Genomic DNA, 13,866 nt, shown 5'->3' with positions numbered 1-13,866 from the left:
TCCAGTATTATGGCCACCATTTACTCACTAATGTAAAAAATAAATAAATACATACTTGCCTCTGCTCGTTCCTCTGGTCTCAGCAGCTCCATTGCCCGGTGCACAATGAAATGACGTCATTGCACCACTGCATCAGAGACAGGGAATGATGGGAGAGGAAGCGTCACATGACGCTCTCTCTTCCATCATTGCTTTCAACTATATCGGCATCTATAATGCCGATACAGTTGAATACACGATGAGGGGGAGGGTGGGCGGCGCTGGCGCTTGCCCCCTCTGACTCACGGGCCCCATAGCGGCCGCGTGGTGTGCCGCTATTATCGGCACGCTCCTGGGAGAATGGGGGCCCCGGGCAGATGCCTAGTCTGCCTGCCCCTAATGCCAGACCTGTCCAATAGACATGTCTGATTTGTGGATGAGACTTACATTTTTTTTTCTGTTTCGCACCCATTAAGTATGGCATATGTCATTCATGGATCCTTTGCAAAAATTGCATTAGAAACTGAATTGAGCATTATTTTTATTGCTGATGTAAAAAATTAATATATGGAGCACATGTGGATGAAAAATTGCCAATTTTTCAGGAAAACAAACCAAATTATTACACAGGTTTACAGGAAATTTTTTTTTTCAAGTTCCAAGGTTTTGTGAATGGATTTGGGGTATTTTGAGGGTGCTGAATTGGTTCTAGTTTTTGAGATAATGCATTCCCCCAATGCGACTTGTGTGTGATAACAAATGCAATAGCTTTTGGTCTTTTGACTCTTTAACCATGTTTTAGGTAATGAAATATCCCATATAATTTTGCATTTCAAGTTGTAGGCTTACAATGCTGTAAAAGTGACTTTTTGAAGCCAGAATTCTACTGTAATTAACTATTTAATATCTCAGAAACTAGAGCCAATCTGGCAAAACCAAAGTCATATTGTTAATTAGCACCATAAACTTAATATAAAACCATTCAGACATCGTTGGCACCAAAATCACTGTATACCAGTGATATTCAAGCATTTGTCGGAACTCTGTCTTAGTCTTTAAAGGGAACCTGTCATGTAAAATATCGCTATTAGCCTGCACCTATGGGTTTAATCCGCAGGTTAATAGCATTCTAAAACAGTGCGGCATCAGCACTGCGAGCCCTGCTTTTGGGAGGAAATTAATTTTATCCCCACACCCAGGCACTTTATGGCTTCCAGTCATAGGGGAGGCTCTGACATTGTTTCAGTCACGCTCAGTGTATAGATAGCAATGGCTGTAACCACACCCACGGCACCGACTGAAAGCCAACTCTAAAGCCAGGCCTGCTGTCAGTCAGTGTGGGGGGTGTAGTTACAGATGCCGCTCACTATGCACTGAGTGGTGACTGAAACCATGCTAGAGCCAACCCTATGACTGGAAGTCTCTTGGCAGGAGGGCTCGCGGTGAGAGTGCCACATGTTGTCAGAACACTATTAACCTGTACAGTCATGGCTAAAAGTTTTGAGAATGACACCAAAATTATATTTTCACTTGATCTGCTGGCCTCTGGTTTTTATTAGTGTTTGTCTGATGTTTATATCACATACAGAAATATAATTGCAATCATATTATGAGTACCAATAGGTTATATTGACAGTTAGAATGAGTTAATGCAGCAAGTCAATATTTGCAGTGTTGCCCCTTCTTCTTCAAGACCTCTGTAATTCTCCCTGGCATGCTCTCAATCAACTTTTGTACCAAATCCTGACTGATAGCAGTCCATTCTTGCATAATCAATGCTTGCATTTTGCCAGAATTTGTTGGTTTTGTTTGTCCACCCGTCTCTTGATGATTGACCACAAGTTCTCAATGGGATTAAGATCTGGGGAGTTTCCAGGCCATGGACCCAAAATCTCTATGTTTTTTTCCATGAGCCATTTAGTTATCACCTTTGCTTTATGGCAAGGTGCTCCATCATGCTGGAAAAGGCATTGTTGGGCGCCAAACTGCTCTTGGACGGTTGGGAGAAGTTGCTCTTGGAGGACATTCTGGTACCATTCTTTATTCATGGCTATGTTTTTAGGCAAGACTGTGAGTGAGCCGATTCCCTTGGCTGAGAAGCAACCCCACACATGAATGGTTTCAGGATGCTTTACAGTTGACATGAGACAAGACTGGTGGTAGCGCTCACCTCTTCTCCGAATAAGCTGTTTTCCAGATGTCCCAAACAATCGAAAAGGGGATTCATCAGAGAAAATGACTTTTCCCCAGTCCTGAGCAGTCCACTCCCTGTACCTTTTGCAGAATATCAGTCGGTTCCTGATGTTTTTTCTGGAGAGAAGTGGCTTCTTTGCTGCCCTCCTTGAAACCAGCCCTTGCTCAAAGAGTCTCCGCCTCACAGTGCGTGCAGAAGCACTCACACCAGCCTGCTGCCATTCCTGAGCAAGCTCGGCACTGCAGGTAGTCCGATCCCGCAGCTGAAACAGTTTTAAGATACGGTCCTGGCGCTTGCTGGTCTTTCTTGGGCGCCCTGGAGCCTTTTTGACAACAATGGAAGCTCTCTCCTTGAAGTTCTTGATGATGCGATAGATTGTTGACTGAGGTGCAATCTTTGTAGCTGCGATACTCTTCCCTGTTAGGCCATTTTTGTGCAGTGCAATGATGGCTGCACGTGTTTCATTAGAGATAACCATGGTTAACTGAAGAGAAACAATGATACCAAGAACCAGCCTCCTTTTAAAGTGTCCAGTGATGTCATTCTTACTTAATCATGACTGATTGATCGCCAGCCCTGTCCTCATCAACACCCACACCTGTGTTAATGGATCAATCACTAAAACGATGTTAGCTGCTCCTTTTAAGGCAGGACTGCAATGATGTTGAAATGTGTTTTGGGGGTTAAAGTTCATTTTCTGGGCAAATATTGACTTTGCAAGTACAGTAATTGCTGTTAAGCTGATCACTCTTTGACATTCAGGAGTATATGCAAATTGCCATTACAAAAAATGAAGCAGTAAACTTTGGAAAAATTACTATTTGTCTCATTCTCAATACTTTTGGCCATGACTGTAGATTAACCAGATATTTGCTGGTTAGTAGCATTATTTTACATGACCGGTTTCCTTTGAAGTGTATTTAGGTATAAAGGTCGTTGTTCTCCTGAATCTGGCATTTTTTTGTTTTGTTTCTGTGCCTCTCTGTGGCTTTTAACCACAGCACTCTTTCGCTGAGGTCTTTGTGCAGGGAAACCGCTTAATCTTGTAGGGGATCAACTGTTTCACATGCAGAACCATGTGGCCATTATGATTTTGTGAAGCAGGCGTTTCCCAGCAAGATTAAGAGATTATGCAGAAAAACAGTGGTGAAAACTCGCAGCATGACTGATGCATGTTAATGCAGCCAAAGTCGGGAAAGCTATTTGCACATTGGCATCACTCACCAAATCCTTGGCATTCAGTGAAATTTCATCCCACCAGGGCGACATGAATTCAAAGTCACAATTAAGGATTCTGCTGTACATGTACTGATCTCCTCGTGCATCAAAGAAAGGTTCAAAACCACACAGCCTGGAAAACACAAAGATTTACAATGTTCACTTGTCAATTACAACCATTACACCAACAGAGTGGGAGTGTTCTATAGGATCAGAATTTGCAACAAATATTATATGTGAGAATGTAGCATGAAAGCATGGGTTCTGGTGTAGTTGTATAGGGAGTGGACTTGTGTGGAAATGACTATATGGTGGGCACAATCATTTTTAATTCTATATGACTAGGACAATTTTTTTTGTGTGTCTTTTTTGTGTTTGTCTTTGTCTCACTGATAGGTGAAATGCAATGTAGAGGTTATTAGACTGCTTGCAGTACTGTACTGGATTTCGGTATTTAGAAAAGTGTAATAGTAAAAGATCACAACCCAAATTGGATTTTGAGGTGAAGCCAAGGTAGAATTTTAACCCTTTCGCGCCACAGCCTGTTTTCACCTTCGTGACCAGGCCAATTTTTACAATTCTGACCAGTGTCACTTTATCTGGTAATAGCTCTGGAACGCCTCAACGGATTCCAGTAATTCTGAGATTGTTTTTTTTTTATGACATATTGTACTTTTATGATAGTGGTAAAATTTGTTTGATATGACTTGCGTTTATTTCTGAAAATATCGGAAATTTGGCAATTTTCAAACTTTTCATTTTTTTGCCCTTCACCCTTTCATGACCGGAACATTTTCCGTTTTTGCGTTTTTGTTTTTTGCTCCCCTTCCCAGAGCCATAACTTTTTTTTATTTTTCTGTCAATATGGCCGTGTGAGGGCTTATTTTTTTGCAGGACGAGTTGTACTTTTGAACAACATCACTGGTTTTACCATATCATGTACTGGAAAACGGGAAAAAAATTCCAAGTGCGCCAAAACATGTATAGGTTCTTTTTTATTTAATTGGTAAAAAAAAAATCTAAAGTTTGCTAAAAAAACAACAACAACAAAAAAAAACCCAATGGCGCCATTTATTGGGATCTGGGGCAGGGTGATGCCTTATTTTTTGCGTGCCGAGCTGAAGTTTTTATTGATACCATTTTGGGGTAGATCCGATGTTTTGATCACCCATTGTTGCATTTTATTACAATGTGGCAGGGACCAAAAAAAATGTAATTCTGGCGTTTTGAATTTTTTTTCTCGTTACACCGTTTATCGATCGGATTCTTTTTTTACATTGATCGGGCGATTCTTAACGCAGCGATACCAAATACATGCATATGTATGTTATTTTTAATTGTTTTATTTTGAATGGGGCGAAAGGGGGGTGATTTAAACTTTTCATAAAAAAATATATATATATATAATTTTTAAAAAATTTTTTTTTACTTGCTTCAATGGTCTTCATGGGAGACTAGAAGCAGCACTTGCCTGATCACCTGTACTACACACAGGCGATGATCAGGCTGACAGCTGTAAATCATGCAGACGCAGGGACTGGAACATAATATACGAGCACGCCAAAGCTACTCGGTAAGCACCCGAGCATGCTCGGTGAAAGGGTTAACCGAGCACGCTCACTCATCACTATTAGGAAGTTATAAGGATTAAAAGTTGACTAGCTATTTCTAATTTTTCCAACAAAATTTTATAAAACCAATTTTTTTAGGGACAACATCACATTTGACGTGACTTTGAGGGGCTTATGAAGAAAATACCCAAAAGTGAAACCATTCTAAAAATAGCACCCTTCAAAGTGCTGAAAAACACATCCAATAAGTTTATTAGCCCTTCAGGTGCTTCACAGAAACTAAAACAACGTGGAAGGAAAAAATGAAAGTTTTACTTTTTCCCACAAAAATATTACTTTATCCCCAAATTTTGCATTTTCACAGGAGTAACAGGAGAAAATGCACCATAAAATTTGTTGTTTCTTATGAGTACGCCGATACCCCATCTATGGAGGACAAATGTTTGGGCGCACCACAGGGCTCGGAAGGGAAGGAGCACTATTTTGTCTGGAATAGGTTGCTGCTCACTGTAATGCCGTAGCCATGTTGGTTGTGGCATTACAGTGATTGGCTGACCGCACAGCATCATCAGGTCTATATCAGACCTGGCGCCGCCATGTTCGTCACAGTCACTCCGGAATCAGACAGTGTAGGGAGAGATTTGCTTGTGTATTAGGTAGTGTAGGGAGAAAAACCGTACATTACACATATCCATCTTAACAAACAGTCCTTCTGAGGACTAATACATCTGCAGAGATATCAGGCAGGCAGTGTATATAGGCAGGCAAGCAGGGTATATAGCAGACTGCAGTGCATATCACAAGAGGCTCCATTCCAATTCTGCCTTCTGCTGCTGTTAGATATTTCTATACAAATGCCCAGGTCTCAGAGGCCAGGAATACTTTTCTTTGGATCTTAATCCTCATTATGTACTTAAAAAGCAATCCAGAGAACACCGTTTTTCTGCGCCATTTGCTTGTTGGCACTGCAGAATACAGCCAGGTCCTTTCCATATTACAGCGCTAGAAATCCAGCTATTTAAAAGTGTGTTTTCTCCATCACACGGATCACAATTCACAGCAGTTTGCTGTTCAAACTACTTACCTACAGGCCAGGTATTTAAAACTCTGTTTTCTCCGTCACACGGATCACATATAAGTTCGCTCCAAACGCAGTCATTTATAGTGAGCGTGGAAGATACTGTCCTCCATTTAAAATGGGCAAGGCACGTGGCAAGGAACTGGACGTGATGGTAATGGTGCATGCAGTGGCCGAGGATAAGCTGAAATTGTGCCACAACAAACACCCACATCTTCTCACCTGACCCTCCTGTCCCAATTTCTAGGGGACCGCAGCACACCACTATTGAACCCAGAGCAGTGTCAAAAGGTTGTTGGTTGGATAGCGGATAATGCTTCCAGTCACTTAGCCACCACCACCACCCTGTCTTCCACACGGTCAAGTCTCAGTAGCCGTGAGTCTGGACCGCATATTCCTCACCCTCATCCTCCTTCCTCCCACCAGGCCGAGTACCCAGAGACAACTGATCCCACACTTTGACACTCTGAAGAGCTGTTCACTTTTCCATTTATAGATTCGGGCATCTCGCCCGGTCCACTTAAAGCGGGGCAAGAGGAGATCGCGTGTAGCGATGCCCAAATATTTGAGCAGCCACGGACACACGAAGGCGACGGTGGGAAAGTATCAAAAGAGGTGGACGCTGATGAGACACAATTGCCAGAAAGTCAGGAGGAGGACCAGGGTGCGGAAGTGGAAGACGAGGTGGTGGATGATATAGTAACTGACCCAACCTGGCAGGAGGACATGCAGAGCGAGGACAGCAGCACATATGGGGAGGGAGGCAGAGCACCCCAACAGGCAGGAAGAAGCAGTGTGGTGGCCGCAGACAGAAGGCAGGCAACCGTTCCCCGTAACACCAACACGAAGGAAGTTGCCAGTACAACTGTTAGGTCTTCCCGAGTCTGGTTGTTTTTTAAAGACTCTGCCGATAGCCCCAAAAAGGCCACTTGCACCACCTGCCAGGCCAGCATCAGCAGGGGTGGCAAAACGACCAGCCTGACCACCACCAGCATGATCAGGCACATGGCAGCAAAACACCCGACTTTGTGGGCCGAACCCCAGGGTCCAGGAACAGTGTCTGCAGGTGGCACCATTGCTTCTTCCGCTGTTGTGCATGCAAGCCAATCCCCTGTCCATGGTGCATGCAAAGATGCCTCCTGCCCTGCACCTGTCGTTGCAGACTCTCAAGTAGCAGCATCAGGAAGCATGTCCATGTCCTAGTCCCAGCGCAGCGTTCAGTTGTCCATAACCCAGTCCTTGGAACGCAAGCGCAAATATGCAGCCAACGCCCCACAGGCCACACTACTAAATTCTCACATTTTACGACTGCTTGCGCTCGAAATCTTGCCTTTTAGGCTCGTGGAGACGGAAGCATTCCGCAACCTGATGGCGGTTGCTGTCCCTCGGTACTCGGTCCCCAGCCGCCACTATTTCTCCCGGTGTGCCGTCCCCACATTACACAATCACGTGTCCAAAACATTAGCCGTGCCCTCAACAACGCAGTTACCGGGAAAGTCCACCTAACCACGGACACATGGACAAGTGCTTGTGGGCAGGGACGGTACATCGTGAAGTCATTATCGGTCTTTACTCCTCTTTGGTCAGACCTCATCTGGAATACTGTGTACAGTTTTGGGCACCACATTTTAAAAAAGACATAGACAAACTGGAGCAAGTTCAGAGAAGAGCGACCAGAATGGTGACTGGTCTGCAAACCATGTCCTATGAGGAATGGTTGCAGGATTTGGGAATGTTTAGCTTGCAAAAAAGAAGACTGAGAGGAGACTTAATAGCTGTCTACAAATATGTCAAGGGCTGTCACATTGTAGAAGGATCATCTTTATTCTCATTTGCACAAGGAAAGACTAGAAGCAATGGGATGAAACTAAATGGGAGGAGACACAGGTTAGATATTAGAAAAAACTTTTTGACAGTTAGGGTGATTAATGAGTGGAACAGGCTGCCACGAGAGGTGGTGAGTTCCCCTTCAATGGACGTCTTCAAACAGAGGCTGGACAGACATCTGTCTGAGATGATCTAGTGAATCCTGCTTTGAGCAGGGGGTTGGACCAGATGACCCAGGAGGTCCCTTCCAACTCTACCATTCTATGATTCTATGATTCTATGATCTCGCTGACGGCACACTGGGTTAACATAGTGGAAGCCGGGACCCAGTCGGACCTTGGGTCGGAACACGTCCTCCCGACGCTAAGGATTGCGGGCCCTAGGTCAATCAGGGTTGCCCCCATGGTCTACAGCTCCTGCATCTCAGCCTCCTCCTCCTCTTCAGCCTCCATCTCTGAAATGACCACATCAGTCACAAGCTGGAAGCACTGCAGCACTGCCTCGGCCAAGAGGCAACAGACTGTGCTGAAGCTAATATGCTTAGGTGAAAAACCGCACAATGCTGAAGAGCTGTGGACAGCTCTGAAAGAGTAGGCAGATCTGTGGCTCACACCGCTGAACCTACAGCCAGGCATGGTCGTGTGTAACAATGGCCGGAACCTGGTGGCGGCTCTGAGGCAAGGCGAGCTCACACACGTTCAATGCCTGTCCCATGTGCTTAACTTCGTGGTTCAGAGGTTTCTCAAATCCTACCCGGAGCTGCCGGATCTGCTTGTTAAAGTACGCCGCCTGTGTGCCAATTTTAGAAAGTCAGCTACAGCTTCCACCGCCCTTGCCGTGCTTCAGCAGCGTTTGCAGCTTCCGGCTCACAGACTGGCGTGTGATGTTCCCACGCGTTGGAACTCTACACTGCAGATGCTGGGAAGGATTTGTGAGCAGAAGAGGGCAGTTGTTGAGTACCAGCATCAACAAGACCGTCAGTATTCAGTTTAGACTCCACACATAAGACCTCAGGAGTGGACATGGATGTCAGACATATGTACCATCCTCCAAAACTTTGAGGACTCCACCAAGATGGTGAGCGACGATGACGCCATAATCAGCGTCACCATCCCGCTTCTCTGTCTTCTGAAACGCTCTCTGCTCACAATAAAAGAGGATGCATTGCAGGCGGAGCACTATGAGATGGAGCAAGGAACCATACAGGGTGATTACACACAGCCAAGCCTCATCTCATCCCAATGTGGATTGGGTGACAATGATGAAGAGGAGGAGGAAGGACAGGAGCTAGTTTCATGCACTATAGACGGTACTACCTGCACAGCTGTCATACCACCTGTTCAGCGTGGATGGCCAGAGGACAGAGAGGAGGAGAGCATGGTCAGTCATCCTCTTGTTGAGGACACGCAAGTCTTGCCTGTTAGTAGTCTGGCACAGATGGCTGAGTTTATGTTACGCTGCCTTTCCCATGACCCTCACGTTCTCAAAATTTTGGATGACAGTCATTACTGGTTGGTGACACTTCTAGACCCAAGCTACAAGGAGAACTTTATATCTCTTATTCCTGAGGAGGACAGGTCTACAAAAATGGGGCTGTACCAGAAGGCCCTTGTTGCGGAACTATTAAAAAAATTCCCATCTGAAAACGCTGGCGGCAGAGGGCACACTTCGTTGGACAACCAAGGAGTACAGGCAAGAGGGACACAACTTCAATCCAGCAGAGGCAGGGGAACACTGTGAAAGTTCTGGGAGAGTTTTCTCTGACCCTCCCATCGCACAGGCCCTGAGGCACGGGGTACTCTCACAAGGAGTGCAAAATTTGGGAAGATGCTGAGGGAGTACCTTACTGACTGTACCAACGTCCTCCATGATTCCGCTGTGCCTTATAATTATTGGGTATCCAAGCTGGATACGTGGAATGAACTGGCTCTCTATGCCTTGAAGGTCCTGGCCTGCCCTGCCGCCAGCATTTTATCAGAGCTGGTTTTTAGTGCCGCTGGTGGAATTATAACTGATAAGCGCATCCACCTGTCAACTGAAAATGCTGACAGGTTGACTGTTATAAAAATGAACAAGGGCTGGATTGGGCCAGACTTCTCAACACCACCGAATGATAGCAGCGTAACATAAACTCAAATCCAGTGTCTTTTTTTGGGAGGTGTATTCCCATGCACCTCTTCACACCCACACATGGGTATACGCTTCCTGATTTTGGCTATTTGCTCTAGTCCTCCGCCTTCTCCTCATCCTCCACCACCATATCACCAGGCTGACCGTGGTCCGTGATGCAACACCCACATAACTTTTTTAAAGGGTGTTTATGATGACCGTAAAATTTTTTTTTATAGAGTATGTTCATGTATACCCCCCAGGGGTAAATGTTTGTCAGCCCATACACTTAGTGCATGGGCATTACAAGTATAGGAGGCCCGCTCCTTTCTAATGGGAACATTTTTTTATGAGGCCCTCCTCCACTTCTCTTACAAGAGGCATTGAAGTGCCTCCAAATTTTTGGCAGCCCTTGCATTCACTGCATAGGCAAACACTATGGGAGACTCTCTCCTTTCTAATGGGAATTTGTCATTACTGTGGCCCTGCTCTATGTGTCTTTAAATTCTTAGTGGTTTTTTTCCTAAAATTGGTTATCCGTTGGACTCACTGCATACCCTATAACTGTATAGCAGACCCTCTCCTCTCTAAATGGAATTTGTCGTTACCGTGGCCCTGCTCTATGTGTCTTTAAATTCTTAGTGGGGTTTTTCCTAAAATTTGTTATCCGTTGGACTCACTGCATACCCTATAACTGTATAGCAGACCCTCTCCTCTCTAAATGGAATTTGTCGTTACTGTGGCCCTGCTCTATGTGTCTTTAAATTCTTAGTGGGGTTTTTCCCAAATCTTGGCAGCCCTTGCAGTCACAGCATGGGCATTACCACTATAGGAGACCCGCTCCTTTATAATGGGAACATTTTTTTTGCTGAGACCCCTCCTCTATGTCTCTTCAAATGGGTATTGGGTTGCGTCCAAATTTTTGGCAGCCCTTGCAGTCACTGTATATGCAATAACAGTATAGGAGACCCATTTGTTAATAATGGGAACAACAAAGCATAGCCGGCTGATGGCTCTCTAACAATAGCGAGGGCCGATGGCTGGCCTTTTAAGAATAGTAAGGGCCGTCTGATGTCCCTATAAAAATAGGCTTTATGACTTTCAGAGTCCCTCCATCATAAATAAAAAAGGATGTGTCTGATGATGTGTCACACACCACATTGCCAGATAAGGTTGTAAAATGTTAAACTGACATTTCCCGGTGAATGCATTTGTCTTAAAAAATAATGTAAAAAACCCCAAAACAATAGGATCTTTCTTTAGTATAAAAAACAGCGTCACCAATTTAACCTCAATGTAATCACATTGTTCAGCTCCTGCACCTCCTCCTCCATCTCCGAAATGACCACATCAGTCACAAGCAGACAGCACTGCAGCACTGCCTTGGCCAAGCGGCAACAGGCTGTGCTGAAGATAACATGCTTAATTGACAAACCGCCCAGCTCTGCAGAGTTGTTGAAAGCTGTAACACAGCAGCCTGATCTGTGGCTCTCACTGCTGAACATACAGCCAGGCATGGTCGTGTGTGACAATGGGCGGAACCTGGTGATGGAGAAATGACACCCAGGGTAGATACGGTTTCCCTCTATGCCAGTACTTTCACCGAGCTAAATACAACTCTCAGCAAAAAAAGCTGTGGACTGGCTCCGTACCGTCTCTGGCCACATTCACGTGTCCACGTGTTTGTGGTTAGGCGGTCCTTCCCAGTAAGTGCACGGGGGAGGGCATGGGTAATGTTGTGGGACCCGTGCTTGTGGAAGGCGGAGACAATACCGGAAGAAATAGTGGCGGCTGGAGACCAAGTATGGACACCTGGCCGCCGGCATGAGGTTATGAAAAGCTTCCGTCTCCACGAGCCTAAAAGGCTACATTTCAAGTGCAAGCAGCTGTCAAAAAATTGGCAGTATAGTACTGCAGCCTGTGGGTGGGTGGGTGGCTGGCTTCATACTTGCGCTTGCATTCCAAGGAATGGGGTAGGGACAACTGAACGCTGCACTAGGACAAGGACGTGGACGGTGATTGTTGCAAGTCTGCAACGACAGGTGCATGGCGGGAGGCATCTTCGCATGCTCCAAGGATCACTTATGATGGGCACACTTTTAGGCAGTGACCTGGGAGTCAGAAATGCTTCCAGAGGTCTTCCCCATGCTGTTCCCATGTCTTTTCAGCACTGTATACATGTGTCTGATGAGGTGTTACACACCACATGGCCAGATAAGGTTGTAAAATGTTAAAATGACATTTCCCAGTGAATGCATTTGTCTTTGTTTAAAGCAATGCAAAAATGCATCAAAAACGCTACGTGTGAACATAGCCCAAGGTGTGGAGGAGTATTTTTGGTTATTTATTTTGCCTTATATACAAGTCATTACCCTGGAAAGGATGTTCCTTAATATATTTCCCAGGAAAATCAATTTTGGTTTTGTTTTTGCATGTTTTATTGTGAATCCTTAAAAGTGGCGTAATACTCTGACAACGTTGTTGACAGCAGTGACCTGGGAGTCAGAAATGCTTCCAGGGGTCTTCCCCATGCTGTTCCCATGTCATTTGAGCACTGTTCCCATCGATTTGGGCAATTTTTAGGCCCTCTGCAGACCGCCGGGGGGAGCCGCCTGAAAAATGCTTGAGTTTCCCATACACTTACATTGGGCTCGTTGCTCGGGTCTAGCACCCGAGTATTCCAATTTGCTTGACCCGAGCAACGAGTACCTGAGCATTTTAGTGCTCGCTCATCACTACTGAGCACTTACATCGGGGTTTCCATCTATATCTCCCAATGACGTGATTCAGATGAAATCCCTGAGTGATCCATTCACTATAAAGAGGCAGTCGCATTACGCTGTACTCCATCTGGCCTCTATTTAGCTGTATCTTTCTTTTCATCGGTGCACAAAACTGTGGTCCCCTCTTTTATGCACGCCTAAAAAGACTGACACCGCCGGATCATAGGCCAGACGGTGTCCACAGTCTCTCCATCTGCCTCATTATAGGGCACCTTCTGCTGGGGGGTCCGTCTGAATCACGCATTTCAGAAATTTACACGGAAACCCTGGTGTAATCGCTCAGCGTAGAACGCAGGATAAATGTGAGCCGAGCCTTACTGCGATTTTTGGGAGGCAGAATGAAAAAAATCAACACCAGGTGAAGAATTGGTTTTATTTATTTTTTTACAATGTTCCTCGTGCGGTATAAGTGACTAGACGACTTTATTTTTTGGGTAGATGCGATTACAGCGATAACAGATTTATATAGTTTTTTTTTATGTTTGGCTACTATCACACACTAAAAGACCCTTTTTTTGGTTGCTGTGAAATCGATCGCATACTCAGGAGAAATTGCATAACAAATTGTGTGGTCCATTTTCAGCTGTAACCTGTAACATACCTGGTGGCGTCCTTGCATAGTGGTCCATCTCCCACTGTGCAAGAGCGCGCACTTGATCTCCAGTCCAGTCTGCTAGCCTGGCTTCCCTCCATGCTGTCTGCTTGCCTCTGTTTCTGCTGCTTAAGGGCGGCGCCCGATCACTTCCTGCTTCTTGTAGCTGCTGCAGGCACACCCCTTGTGCGTCCTAAGCCTATTGCTGTCTGTCACCTGGTATTTAACCCAGCTCCTCCCTGGAATCCATGCCTGAGCATTGTGTTCTGTCAGTTGGCGTCCAGTCACTGATGTGCCAGGTCCTGTATGTTTCCTGCCTTGCGGTATCAGTTCCCGTGTCTGAACTGTGTCCTGGCTGAACTATCTTCTAGCCTGTTGTCTTCTGCCTATCCTGGAGGCTGTATTTCCAGGCCAGTGTGAACACGCTCCTAGCCTGTTCTTTCCGCCTTCTAGGGGCCGCATACCTAGACCCGTTCCTGTATCTTGCCTGTTCCTGTCTGAACACGCTCCTAGCC

General features: G+C 45.4%; 1 protein-coding gene across 4 annotated transcripts in view; it reads right to left on the bottom strand.

The window, feature by feature from the left end:
• The window catches only part of LOC141170275 (calcium/calmodulin-dependent protein kinase type IV-like), a 291,198-nt gene that overhangs the window by 12,898 nt on the left and 264,434 nt on the right, over positions 1 to 13,866 (bottom strand). For all 4 annotated transcript variants that reach the window (XM_073655149.1, XM_073655146.1, XM_073655147.1 and 1 more), the window contains one exon: positions 3,398 to 3,524. In XM_073655149.1, the coding sequence (XP_073511250.1) occupies positions 3,398 to 3,524 (127 nt within the window). The remainder of the gene's footprint in view (positions 1 to 3,397; positions 3,525 to 13,866) is intronic.

Source organism: Phyllobates terribilis, unplaced genomic scaffold, assembly GCF_046119375.1.
Source record: "Phyllobates terribilis strain yellow unplaced genomic scaffold, ASM4611937v1 Scaffold_1__5_contigs__length_1240528914, whole genome shotgun sequence".
NCBI lineage: Eukaryota > Metazoa > Chordata > Amphibia > Anura > Dendrobatidae > Phyllobates > Phyllobates terribilis.
This window is presented reverse-complemented; position numbering and strand designations above follow the sequence as displayed.